Source organism: Solanum dulcamara, chromosome 11, assembly GCF_947179165.1.
Source record: "Solanum dulcamara chromosome 11, daSolDulc1.2, whole genome shotgun sequence".
In the NCBI taxonomy this organism is placed as follows: Eukaryota; Viridiplantae; Streptophyta; class Magnoliopsida; order Solanales; family Solanaceae; genus Solanum; species Solanum dulcamara.
Genome location: NC_077247.1, coordinates 52441680 through 52455583, shown reverse-complemented (window position 1 = coordinate 52455583; position 13904 = coordinate 52441680). Strand labels below are relative to the sequence as shown.

Below are 13904 nucleotides of genomic sequence, written 5' to 3'. Positions count from 1 at the left end.
AAACCGAGATTTAAGGAGAAATTTATGTGGCTGCTTATTCCAACATTTCCACTTATCTTTGAGTGTGAAATTTGCTTATTATAATCAAATTTGGATGAATCATTATGGATAAAGTTGGGAGGAAAACACTTAGAATTGTTCCTACTAGATATTCTTTTATAATCATTCACATGTAATGACTATATATATATATATATATTGGCAAAATGTACTATTTTATGTAACATATTTTTGTTTTTCTTTTTGGGTTACGAAAAGAATGATGCATCTTATAATTATTTTTTTTTGGTTTCCCACTGCTGTCTAGAGCCTGCATTGGAGCTCCGACTAAATTCGGATTGTGAACTCAGGGCCCATTTGGGAGTGACGCTCCAAAAATAATTTTCTCCATGCATTTTTATAATTAAAAATAATTTAAGTTAAACTTATTATTTTACTCTTAAGGAGATATTTTTAGTCACAATACTTTACTTTATATTAGATCATAAGTTTCAAAGAATTTCTTTCTTTTTTAAACTCTACAACAACAACAACAACAACATATCCAGTATAATTTCACATAATGGAAAGGTAGAGTATACGCACACCTTCTACGTACCTCAAAGGTAGAGAGTATATAATTTGATAGACTTCTTTCTTAAACTCTATGACAATCAAAGACTACTACATAAAATGAAAAAATTTATCTTAAAAATTTATTTATAATTATTTTATAAGTGACCCAGTGGTATAAATAATTATTAACCCTCTCAATGCACAAAACTTGAATAAATAGAACACCAGTTGGAATTTACCATTGGACTGCATCTTCATGTTTACACTAGCGAACTTGTGTTTGATATAATTTTCTGGCTTGGACTAATCAACATGGCAGGTGTTTTTTATTCTTTGTTAATGGGCATAAGTGTATAACTTTGAGAGCTTTTTAAAAAAATAAAAAAAATTCAACTATTTCTAGCAGGAGTATTCTCATTGCTATTTTCCTGTTGTGGTTACTATCTTATTTTGGCATCGTGTTTCAATCAAAAGTACCAATTGATCATATCTGTGGCTTGACAGATGTGTGTTCTATATTGAACAAACATACTACGCCAAACATGGATTACATAAATTGATTTGCATAGTACATAGATCATTCGTACATTTACCCTTGACAATTGACGGATTATTTCCCGGCAAGTGTTAAACGAATTACGGAATGTGTAATCTATTTTCATTGTTGAGTCATCAGTGCTTACAAACAACGACAACATATCCCATGAAATCTCACAAATAAAGTATGAAAAGCGTTGGGGTATATAAATCTTTCTCTATCTTATTTATGCCAAAACAAATCCATTTAGGTATAAGAATCACAAATTAAAGTGAGAACACAACTAAAAACACTTGCATTAATTGATTTGATATAAACATGTATATATAATAAGCTTTTTCCCTTCAACAATATGGTGCACTAATTGAACCTTGGACTATGAAGCTGATTCAGTTCATTCAAGAATAAACTAATTATATCTTCTTCTTCTTTTTTTACTATATTTGTACCAATTAGTCTCATTGTGTATGGATCACAAGTAAAGAAGGTACGCATATAAAAAATGATTCCAAACATCAGGAACTCCAGGAAGGCACCAATGAATACAATCTGCATAAGTACTTGGATTTGCCAATTGCTCTTTGGTCAGAGGATCCCAGTGCTTTCTGTATATTGATGAATGACCTTCCTTTCTATATTCAGAAAGTTGAGTAATGTTGAGCAACTCAACTTTGAAACCACTCTTCTCATTCAATTTCTTGATGGCCACTTCCACCAATTTCATCATCTCTGAATCTGAATCTGAGCCCCAATACTCTGTATTAGAAATTGGCTCTGTTTCATTGTAACAATTCTGACCATTTGCCTTCCCCCAATCTTCTCCCCTGCAATTTTTTGTTTTGAATATTTCTTCATTAAATTAGTACTCGTACGACTCACTATACATAAACTCATAAACTGATAGAAAGTCAAAAAAAACAACTAGATGCATATACAATGTACAAAGCCAAAGTCAAAGAATAAAAGATGATTCATAACATGATCTCATATCCCAGAAGACTTGTTCCAACACGGAGCTTGACATCAGCTACAACTTATTTATACTTATTTTCTTGGACTTGCCATCCCCATCCTTGGTTTCAGTGTACAAAAGAAATAAATCATGGAGGCATTCAAAGATGCAACAAACAAATTCTTTTAGAAAGGGCTGTTCAAGGCACTAAAGTTGGAAAGATGCTTCATAAATGAACGCATTTTATAAAACCAATGAGTCCATTGTACTACTTTCGAATTAGCTTTAATTATACCATCTATTTGTATGCCTAAAGAAACCATTTATCTCCTGATCGCGCTTAATTAAAAACTACGCTGATTTGAATAGTAAGAGCAGATTTGAGAAAAATAGTACTAACAAGTGACTTCTTGTTTTTCTAATACGTCATGTTTGTTAAATAAATTCAATTTGCTGAATTCACTAATATTTGAAACCAGAAAAAGTAATGTTGTTTACCTGTTGTGAGTAGGTGACAAGCTCACAAAGAAAACTCGAGTCTTGGTGCGATTAACATGAGAATCCAACCAATCTGCCCATGTCTGTAGCCCCAACTCGTATGTACGCAGCATCCCCAAATATTCATACTTTGCATTTGGGCTTTCAAAAGATCCCCATCTGAAATTATACAATCTCTATCATAATTAATGAACATCTTATGCCTAAAATCTTGAAATTAAGAACCATAATTTTCTTGTGAATGGAGCAAAGGTTGCAAAATGTGTACTCACAGAACCTTCAAATTCAATCTCCACCATAGATATGAATTAAAGACAAGCACATCAGCATCTTTCCAAATTCTGGCATGCTTCTCTATAGAATTGACTCTCACAATGCGCTCTACCACACGATGATACGATGGATCGTCGCAATTTGATTCAACTAACAATGGTGCCCAGTAGAAATCAATAGTAGCATTGTACTCCTTCATTAATGTTAAAATACAAAAACTAATTAGCAACTGCAATCAAAGTTCAATGGAAATAAGCAATTTTTGAAACTCACAATAACTTTAAAGGTGACCAAAGAGCCATTATAGTGAACATATTTGAGATGATTAGGGATTTCTGACTCTAATATGCAGACCATTGAAACCCATTGATTCCTATTGAGTGAATCTCCCACATAAACAACCCTTTTGTTCCTCAACTTCTCCAAAATCGCCGTAGCATTAAATCTTTGCAAAATCAAGAACTACAATCAAATACCCAGAACAGAAAGTATGATAAAATTGAAGAAAAAACTGAATAAATACTGTACCTAGGAAGGTCACAATCCTGGGGTTGCCATTTCCAATAGAGGTAGTCAAGATTCTTTCTCCCATACTTCTGACAAGCCATTCCATCATCCATGAACGAACAATTTGTCCCGTTATAGAGAGGACGAGATTGGTTATCAAATACCCATTTGCCAGAAAAGAAATTACAGCTAGATAACGAGCTTTTCTGGGTCTGCTTCTCAACTAACTTTGGAGCTCCACTAATCCATCTGGACATCGATAAAGCCGTAAGGACTAGAACCGCAAAGATAATCGCTACCAGCAACTGAAAACTTAGCTGAATACCTATTCCCTTGTTCTTTAAACTAGAGCAGAAAAATACTGGTCTTCCATTCATTTTTCTCTGCTTTTTCAGACTTTTACTTTGGATGTTCTGTTCGTTCCCCTTTAAAAATGGTGGGAATTAGCCATGATTGGTGGAGATGAAAATGGCGAGCTCATCAGAGAAGCAGCCATCAGCCTAATTATGTTGACCAAGTGCCTTTTGTCATTCCCAATTTTATTTTTCTAATACCCAATTTATTCAGCATCCTATTTTTTACACCCTAAAATATTTAATACCTTTTCCAATTTATAATTAAAAAAATTCAAATTCATAAAACCCTTTCAATTTTTAGATTTTAATAAGATACTTCAATTTTTTTAATTAAATTACGATAAACTAGGAGGTTTTTAATACGTTAATATTAAATAATAGTATTTTAAATTCCACATCAATCAAAGTGCTTTTGAACTTTACTCTACTGAAAGCGAAAGTAGCTCCTCCAATTTAAATATTTAACTGTCAAAGTTGGCAGAAGAAGTTGTGTAGAAGCAGCCAAGCAGTTAGCTAGATAATTAGAGTCCTAAAAATAGTCAAGCTACTAATTACCCTAGTTACTACCAAATCACATCTATATGTACCTAATGTGTAGTGATGTATTAAGTAGAACAATTAGCGTTCTTTGTTTTTGAGCCTTTGAACTGCATAAACAGTTTTTTTCTTTATTCCTATTAATAGAAGTTGTATTCATTAAAGATAAAGAATTGTTGTTCATGTAGAAGAAGAAGTTGTATTCATCAAAATAACTAACTGAATTGTTCAAAGTTCAAAAGAATTGTCGAAAATTTCTGCTATTTTTGTCTTTCATTAACATTTTCTAGGTAATAATTTCAAAAGAGTTAATTATTCATATTTATGATTTCAAGAATAGTTTAAAAATAACTAAAAGAGCAAAAGTAGAAAGTTATGTCCTAAACTTCTTTTTTAATAAATGTGTATTGCCTTAACAATTCACTTATTTTTAAATAAAGGGAGTACTATTTAAATAAGATTTAAATGAGATTTTAAGATGACATAATATATTAACTAGGAGAGAATGGAGCTTTTGTGAAGTTTTGTATTATTTTTTTTTGTTGAGAAATAGTAATAGTTGTAAGATTTTCTTGTATGATCATTTATTTTAGTGCGTGATTAATTAATTTCTTATAATTTATTTAAGTGCTCAATAATTAAATTATTTATGATTATATAACATATCAAACAAAAAAATATCTTTTTAAAAATATTTTACCAAAGTTTCTTAATGATTAATTTCGACTACCTATCAACTCTGCTAACTAGACGAATCAAGTCCAAACTTGAGCGAAGCGATGTTTTTATATGCTCATACTTTTGGCGCCCCTACCCTTGTCATTAATCTTCACAGTTGAAATCTTTGACATCATAAAAAGTCCACCTCTTTAGAAGAACAAATGAATCCAATTACATTCTATTTCCGTAACAAGTAAGTCTCATTTTACATGGGTCACAAGTAAAGAAGGTATACATAAAAAAAGTGATTCCAAACATCAGGTACCCCAGGAAGACACCAATGTGTACAATCTGCATAACTAATTGGATTTTCCAATTGTTCTTTGGACAGAGGATCCCAGTGCTTTCTGTAAATGGATGGATGTGCTTCTTTTCTATATTCAGAAAGTTGGGTAATGTTGAGCAAATCTGCTTTGACACCACTCTTATCATTCAGTTTCTTGATGGCTGCTTCCACCAATCTCATCATTCCCAGAGATGATTCTGATCCCCAATACTCTGATTTAGAAATTGGCTCTGTTTCATTGTAGCAATTCTCACCCTCTGCTTTCCCCCACTCTTCTCCCCTGTCATTATATAATTCAGACATTTTCTAAATCAGTACTACTACTATGAGTGTGTTAAAAGAGGAAGAATGTTAACACACTCAAACAACTCTTCTTTGCTTTACATACAAGATTTTTGATATATTTTACTTGAGCGTATATCAGAAACAACATTTCCACCTCCACAAGGTAAGGATAAGATTGCCTACTCCACCCTTCTCAGACTCCAAGTGTGGAATTATAATTAATATGTTAATCATATGCAAAGAAGTAATCTCAAAAGATTTACAATATCTTGAGTCCAAATAGTGGAAATTGAAAATCCGTACAAGTGATACCAACGGCAAGTAGTAGAAGATTAGTGCGTACTAGAGTATATGATAGAACCCCTAATGTTTAGAAAAAATTCTCAAGTACGGAGTACTGAAATATTATGGACCCAAAGTGGAGCATATAATATTTTTGAGGTTTCATATAGACCCTACTAGTTATGGTTGAAGTGTAGAAGTAACTAGTGTTGCTATAGTGTTTTCCATGCAAAGGCGGATTTAGAGTGTCAGTCACGGTCTCACATGAACTTAATAGTTTTTATTCCATTCTTGTATACATATTAAGAAATTACTAAATATCTTGATAAAATTGAATAAGGAAGAGGCTAAAAAGGAAAACTTTCTGTCTATTTATTCATCCTCTGTACATATGGTTATATAGAGATACATAATAGTTGTAATAGAGACAAGAAAGCATGGATCTCATTTGTCTTATTTGTACAAGTTTTTATTTTACTTGCCCATAATTATATGGGCATAACTATATTTAATTGGATGAGTACAAATTCCAACTGTGGGAATTTATGTGGATGGGGAGCTGCCACCTGTAAGTGTCAAAATGAAAGGCTGAAGAGTTAAAACTCTTCAGCTTCCTTGTTCTTCTTTATTCTTCTTCTTCTTTCTTCATTTTCTTCTTCTTTCTTTTTGTTCTCTGTCGCTGCTTCTTCTCTATTGCAGGGTTGTTTTCCAACATCCCCCCTCAAGTTGGAGGGAGAAGTCATGACCCCCAACTTGTGTAGAATCGCCCGGTGAGGGACCCCAGAAAGGGGCTTAGTGAAGAGGTCGGCAAGTTGTTCTTTGGAAGGAACAAACGAGAGGGTAATCAAACCTGACTGAAATTGTTGGCGCACGAAGTGACAATCTAACTCAACGTGTTTGGTGCGCTCGTGGAAGACCGGATTGCGAGCTATATGGATGGCAGCTTGACTATCTGAGTGGAGCGGAATTGGAAGTGAAATTGGAGCAGAAAGATCTTCAAGAAGGCGGACTAACCAAGTAAGCTCAGCGGTAACACGTCGCATGGATCTATATTCTGCTTCTGCGGAGGACAAAGAGATCGAAGTTTGTTTCTTCGATTTCCAAGAGATCGGAGCTCCTCCGAGTGTAATGAAAAAACCACTGACCGATCTACGAGAGTCTTTACAAGATCCCCAGTCTGCATCGCAAAATGCCAACAAAGAAAAGGATGGGTTGGAAGACAGCAGTATACCTTGACCTGGATCGGAGCTCAGGTAGCGTAAAACGTGTAGGGCGGCCGAGAAATGTGACAAACATGGTCGTTGCATGTATTGACTCAAAGCAAGGACAGCAAAAGATAGATCTGGGCGTGTGTTGGTCAAATAGTTCAATTTACCTATCAAGTGACGATAGAGGGTGGGATTATCCAAGCGAGGACTGTCATCAGCTCGAATCTTGAAGGAAGGATCCAGTGGAGAATTAACTGTGGGCAGATGAGAAACGTTGAATTCATGAAGGAGGTCCATGGTAAATTTGCGTTGATTCACAATAAATCCATGATCTTCTCGCAAAATTTCCATGCCAAGAAAATGGTGAATTTCTCCCAGGTTCTTAACTCTGAACTCTGTATTGAGGAAGCATTTGATGTTCTCAATTTCATACAAATCGTTTCCTGTGAGGAGAATGTCGTCGACATAAACTGCTAAGATGGAAATAAGTGTGCCATTGTGTTTAAAAAAAAGAGAGTAATCGTTTAAAGAGGAGGAATATCCTTTGAAAGCTAAGGCCCCTGCAAGTCGAGCATACCATTGCCGGGAAGCTTGCTTTAAACCATATAAGGACTTCCTCAGAAGACAAACATGATTAGAGCTAGGAGGTGTCAGTCCTGCGGGAAACTTCATAAAAACCTCTTCTTGGAGGTCACCATGCAAGAAGGCATTGTTGACATCCAATTGTGAAACAGACCAGTGCTTCTTAGCTGCAATGGTGAGGAGGCAACGGATAGTGGTCAATTTCACAACAGGGGAAAAGGTTTCTCCATAGTCTATACCTTCTCTTTGTATATCCCCCCTCACGACTAGTCTGGCCTTTAATCGTTCAATGCTACCATTGGAGAGATGCTTTATTTTGTATACCCATTTGCAAGGTAAAGCTCTCTTCCCTTTAGGCAACAAGACAACATCCCAGGTGCGATTGGTTTCCAAAGCCTGAATTTCTGAGTCCATGGCCTCTCTCCATTCTGGATGTTGGGAAGCCTGGCTATAGCAACTAGGCTCAGTGAGATTAGAAAGTGAGTGTAGTAGTTGTTGATTGTGGGGGGATAGTGAAGAGAAAACATAGCTTTTAGGCTTAAGGGAGTGACCAAAACAAGTGTTCCATGGATTAGTGAATATCACACTATTGCAAATGTAATCTTTTAGGTAGCCAGGTTCATGAGACATTCTGCTAGACCTCCTTGGTAAATCTATTAGAGGCACAGGGGTAGAAGTATCTGATAAAGCAGGTTGAGCTGTAGTATCTGATGATGTAGGCTGAGGAAGTGTGAATTCAGATTGTGAACTGTGATCAAAAGTATTAAGTGAAGGTACTGAGGGTGCAGCTGGGTAAGAGGGATTATTAACAGGTGGTGCTGAGTGATTGTAGAAATCAAGGACATGATCTGAAGGAGAAGGGGAGGTGAAAAAGATAGGTGTGTGTGAGGTATCAGATGAGTTGAAAGGAAAATGTGATTCATGAAATCTGACATCCCTGGATACAAACACCTTTTGTGTATCAAGAGACAACAGTTTATACCCTTTCTGTTGTAGAGGGTATCCTAGTAAAACACAAGCAGTAGCCTTTTCATCAAATTTGTTTCTTCCTTGGCCTAGGGTGGAAGCATAGCACAAACAGCCAAAATTCCTCAAATGTTCATAGGCAGGTTTCTGTTTAAGTAATACCTCATAAGGTGTCTTTCCCTTTAGAACACTAGATGGCAGTCTATTAATGATATGAGTAGCAGTTAAAACAGATTCTCCCCAGTAGGACTTAGGCAATTTGGATTGAAACATCAATCCTCTGGCAATTTCTAAGAGGTGTCTATGCTTTCTCTCAACAGTTCCATTTTGTTGGGGTGTAGCAACACAAGACAATTGATGTAAGATCCCTTGAGAAGCAAGAAATGCTGATTCTTGTGTCCCTTTTCCTAATTCCAAGGCATTGTCAGATCTGATCACTTTGACCCTTACATTGAATTGTCTTTCTACCATAGATAGAAAATCCTTTAGTACAGAAAAGGCATTACTTTTGGTACTTAGTAAGAATGTCCATGTTCCTCTACTGTAATCATCTACTATGGTGAGAAAGAACCTGAAGCCATTGTAAGTATTACACTTGTAGGGACCCCAAGTGTCTATATGAATTAAATCAAAAATCTGTCTGGACTTTATGCTACTAGTAGGAAAAGGTTGTCTAGTTTGTCTAGCTCTGGGACAGATGTCACAAATAAAATCAGAATTGGATTCACATGAAAGAAAACTTAAATGTTTCATTGCTGAAAATGGAAGGTGTCCCAACCTGACATGCCAAAGTTTTACATTAGGAGCAGCATTAGCATGTACTGAATGAAAAATTGAAAATGGTTGTGAGATGGGATCTGAAGATACATGATTTGAATTGAAAATACTTCTAGACTTGTCACTATTGGAATCCAATAAATAGAGTCCCTCTCTAACTTCACCAAAAGCTTGAGGACTCTTCATTGAAAGGTCCTGCAAGAAACATCCACTAGCAGTGAATAGGACATCATACTGAAACTGAACACAAAACTTGTGAATTGAAAGTAAATTATACTTAAAATCTGGCACAAGTAGTACATCAGTGATGACCTGTCCTGAAGAAATGGAGATACTCCCTGTATGAGTTACTCTTACCTTGAAGGAATTAGGCAAGTTAATGTTCAAAGGCATAGGGAGAGGATTTAAAAACAAGAAGGAATTGGGATCAAAACACATGTGTTCTGAGGCTCCTGAATCAATTATCCAAGTATTTTGTTGAAGATTAGTGGGTACAGAGTTTGAGTATTTAAGAATGGTACCAGCTACTGCATTTGCATTGATTCCTGTTTTTCCTACTTGTGTTGATTTGCTTTGCTTGTACATTTGCATCATTTCTTCAAGTTGCTGTTTGCTGAACTGTTCCTTAAAATTTCCTTCATTAATTCCAATGTCTTCATCTGTTTGTTGAGTCAAACTTGTGTTTGCCTTGATCTGTGGCTGATAGTTCCTGGAGTTGGTGAACTCAAAATCTGCAGGGAATCCATGCAATCTGTAGCAATCATCTTGCACATGCCCTGTTTTCCCACAATAACTGCATGATAGATTTGGATCATATCTTTTTCTACCCTTAAACTTGTTCTGTGCCTTGTCATATCTCTGATTCTGACTTGGATTTGCATACTTCTGATATGTGTTTGTACCTCTTATTGCTTGGTGTTTGAATCTCTGTGCATTTCTCCCCTGTCCACTAGCCATAAATGCTGCAAACTCAGCAATTAGTTTGTTGTTTTGCTGTTTTGCTTGACCTACTGCCATAAATGATCCAGAATCAGAGATACAATTTGTGTTTGCATATACTTCCCTCTGATTCTCATCCTGCAAAAGTAAGGAATATGCAACATCTATTCCAGGTAAGGGATTCATCATAAGTATGTTTCCCCTTGCCTGAGCATATACATCATTTAATCCCATTAGGAATTGAATCAACCTTTGATCTTCTAGTGACTTTGTTAACTTTGCTTTCCCATTACAAATGCATTCACATGAGCAACACACAGTTACATTTATCCCATCTAACTCATCCCATAATTTTTTAAGCTTGGTGAAGTAAGCTGCAATGTCACTGTTCCCTTGTGTCATACCTGTTAATTCCTTTTGCAGGTGGTAGAGTTTGGCACCATTTGATTTGCCAAATCTCTGTTCCAAGCTGTCCCAGAGTTCTTTTGCAGTCTTGGAATTCATCACACTATCTGCAATATCCTTAGATAGAGCATTTGATATCCAACATATGATCATATCATTGACACAACTCCATTGTTCAAAGTCTGCAGATTCCATTTCTGGAGCCTTGCAGGTTCCATTGATAAAGCCAAGTTTCCTTTTGGCTGATAGAGATAAGAGGATGGATCTCCTCCAACCTGGATATCCTCTTCCATCAAAAACACTGTTGACCAGAATCATACCAGGTGAGTCTGAGTTGTTTAAGTAATATGGATGACTGCTTTCATATGTGGTTCCTTTCTCACCACTTCCTAACTTGACTTGAGTTGTTTCAGGCATTCTGTCTAACTGGAGATGATATTGATATCTAGAGATTTTCTTACACAGATTCGGATTGAGCTTAGAAGTGCTCTGATACCATGATAAAATTGAATAAGGAAGAGGCTAAAAAGGAAAACTTTCTGTCTATTTATTCATCCTCTGTACATATGGTTATATAGAGATACATAATAGTTGTAATAGAGACAAGAAAGCATGGATCTCATTTGTCTTATTTGTACAAGTTTTTATTTTACTTGCCCATAATTATATGGGCATAACTATATTTAATTGGATGAGTACAAATTCCAACTGTGGGAATTTATGTGGATGGGGAGCTGCCACCTGTAAGTGTCAAAATGAAAGGCTGAAGAGTTAAAACTCTTCAGCTTCCTTGTTCTTCTTTATTCTTCTTCTTCTTTCTTCATTTTCTTCTTCTTTCTTTTTGTTCTCTGTCGCTGCTTCTTCTCTATTGCAGGGTTGTTTTCCAACATATCTATTCACCTAATTAGTGTTATGGACTTATGGTATTAACTTGAGATCCTTATAGAAACTTAAAAACTTCAAATCTGAATCTGCTACTTCAACTGTGCAATTAGAAAAAAAAAATTACAAAGAGAAGTAGTGAATTATGTATATACCTGCGGTGCGTGGGCGACATGCTAACAAAGAAAATTCTTGTTTTGGTGCGGTTGACATGAGTGTCCAACCAATCTGCCCATGTCTGTAGCCCCAACTCGTATGTACGCAACATCCCCAATTGTTCATATTTTAAATCTGCGCTTTCAAACGAACCCCACCTGAAATTGCACAAATCACTTGTCATATTCAATGGTCATCTTATTCCCAAAATCTTGAAATTAAGTGCAATTTTTGTTTATGATTGGTTAAAGGTTGCAAGGATAAGTGTACTCACAAAACAGTCAAATCCAGTCGCCACCATAAGTAGGAATTAAAAACAAGCACATCAGCCTCTTCCCAAAATCTAGCATGTTTATCTATTGAATCGACCCTCAATACACGATCCTTCACACGATGATGCCACGCATCGTCACAATTAGATTCCACCAACAATGGTGCCCAGTAGAAATCAATGGTAGCATTGTATTCCTTCACCAATATAATGTTGGAAACAAGATTTAAGTCCACAACTTCAATAGCCAAATAGCAAACGCATAATAATGGTTGAAACTCACAATAGCTTTTAATGTGACCAAAGAACCATTGAAGTGAACATGCTTGAGATGAGTATGGATTGATGACTCTAGCATGCACACCAGTGAAACCCATTGATTTCTATTGAGTGAATCTCCCACATAAACAAGCCTCTTGTTCCTCAACTTCTCCAACATTGCTGTGGCATTAAATCTTAGCAAAAATCAAGAATTACAATCCAAAATCATAAATACCCAGAACCCAAATGAGGAAAAATAGAAGAAAAATTCTACTATACCTTGGAAGGTCACAATCATGGGGTTTCCATTTCCAATAGAGGTAATCAAGGTCTTTTCTCCCGTAATTCTGACAAGCCATTCCATCATCCAAGAACGAAATGAAGGAACAATTGGACCCATTATAAAGAGGGCGAGATTGGTTATCAAATACCCATTTACCAGAAAAGAAATTGCAGCTGGATAATGAGTTCAACTGGGTCTTTTCCCCAATTTCCTTCAGCCTAATCTGTCTGGACAGGGACAAAGTTGTGATAACTAGAACCACAGCGATAATTGCTACCAATAGCTGAAAGGTTAGCTGAATACCCATTACCTTGTTATTCCAACTACTCCAGAATAGTACTGGTCTCCCATTCATTTTTTCTGTTTTTGGTTCGGTTTCTGTTTTCAATTTGTTGAAATATGCCATCATTCATTGATTTGCATCCTGGTGACTCTTTGCTGATTTATCTATACACCCTGCAGTAATAACTAGTACTTGTCCCCAACAAAAAATTCAAACATGTTCTACTTACAAATAACAGCTACGACATACTATAATCTCATTAGTGAGGTTTAGAAAATGGGGTGCATACTCAGTCATAATCCTACTTTGTAAAGGAAAAGAAAATGTTTTCAGGATTCAAATAATGTATATTAAATCATATATGAAAAGGAAACACAAAAAATTATGTTGAAAATATTAGAGGAGAAAACAATAATAAGGACAAATAATAAGATAAACAAGAAGTAAGGATGAGTAATGTATAATGTTTGACTATTTACTACTCTCTCGAATATTAATTGAATTTTTGAGGAATTTTTCATTATTCAAAATAATTGAATTGTTTAAAGTTCAAAATGGATGTTTGAAACTTTTTTCATATTTGTCTTTTCATTTATTCAAGTTTTATATTTTCTAGGAGATAAATCACAACACTTGAAAAATTATATTTATGATTTTACAAAGGATAAATAGTATTAATTTAACAGCCCGGTGCACTTAAGCTCGCGCTATGTGCAGGGTCCGGAGAAGGGTCCGACCACAAGGGTCTATTGTACGCAGCCTTAATATGTATAATTCAAATTATATTCTTAAATATTTTTCTTAATATGTATACATTGTCTCATAAATTCAGTTAATATGAAAAAGAGTGAATAATTTTTTATTTTGATTCTCGACTTCAATATCTTTCTATCTGTCTATGATCACTATCTGAACGTACTCCTACTTATCAGGATTAAAAATAATAAAATAATATACTAAATCTTTATGGAATCGTTTTTTCCCTCTCATTTTAATTGAAAATCATAGAGTTATATTCATCGATTTCCTCGAATTTAAACCTTATTAACACTACTCATATTTCTACTGCAAGCTGAGCAATAAATTAAATATGAAGCACATG

At 35.3% G+C, this 13904-nt stretch overlaps 2 protein-coding genes across 2 annotated transcripts; both read right to left on the bottom strand.

Annotated features, from left to right (window-relative positions):
• Positions 1 to 1315: 1315 nt before the first annotated feature.
• LOC129874967 (protein trichome birefringence-like 34) lies at positions 1316 to 3840 on the bottom strand. Its single transcript, XM_055950366.1, has 5 exons — positions 3345 to 3840; positions 3090 to 3261; positions 2816 to 3009; positions 2544 to 2702; positions 1316 to 1917 (listed from the first exon to the last, which is right to left on the bottom strand). The coding sequence occupies exons 1-5, from the start codon at positions 3698 to 3700 to the stop codon at positions 1566 to 1568; spliced, it is 1233 nt and encodes a 410-aa protein (XP_055806341.1). The 5' UTR covers positions 3701 to 3840; the 3' UTR covers positions 1316 to 1565.
• A 1188-nt stretch (positions 3841 to 5028) lies between these two features.
• On the bottom strand, positions 5029 to 13165 carry LOC129873817 (protein trichome birefringence-like 34). The gene is made up of 5 exons (XM_055949004.1): positions 12516 to 13165; positions 12259 to 12430; positions 11979 to 12172; positions 11704 to 11862; positions 5029 to 5502 (listed from the first exon to the last, which is right to left on the bottom strand). The coding sequence occupies exons 1-5, from the start codon at positions 12926 to 12928 to the stop codon at positions 5151 to 5153; spliced, it is 1290 nt and encodes a 429-aa protein (XP_055804979.1). The 5' UTR covers positions 12929 to 13165; the 3' UTR covers positions 5029 to 5150.
• Between the last annotated feature and the right edge of the window lie 739 nt (positions 13166 to 13904).

Bases quoted from the DNA above. Each gene is read 5' to 3' on its own strand.
- LOC129873817 (XM_055949004.1), bottom strand. From the start codon at position 12,928: ATGATGGCATATTTCAACAAATTGAAAACAGAAACCGAACCAAAAACA. The intron at 12,431-12,515 runs GTATAGTAGAAT...ATTTTTGCTAAG, and splicing joins CATGATTGTGACCTTCCAAG to ATTTAATGCCACAGCAATGT. The intron at 11,863-11,978 runs GTGAGTACACTT...GTGCAATTTCAG, and splicing joins CGACTGGATTTGACTGTTTT to GTGGGGTTCGTTTGAAAGCG.
- LOC129874967 (XM_055950366.1), bottom strand. From the start codon at position 3,700: ATGAATGGAAGACCAGTATTTTTCTGCTCTAGTTTAAAGAACAAGGGA. The intron at 3,262-3,344 runs GTACAGTATTTA...GATTTTGCAAAG, and splicing joins CAGGATTGTGACCTTCCTAG to ATTTAATGCTACGGCGATTT. The intron at 2,703-2,815 runs GTGAGTACACAT...GTATAATTTCAG, and splicing joins AGATTGAATTTGAAGGTTCT to ATGGGGATCTTTTGAAAGCC.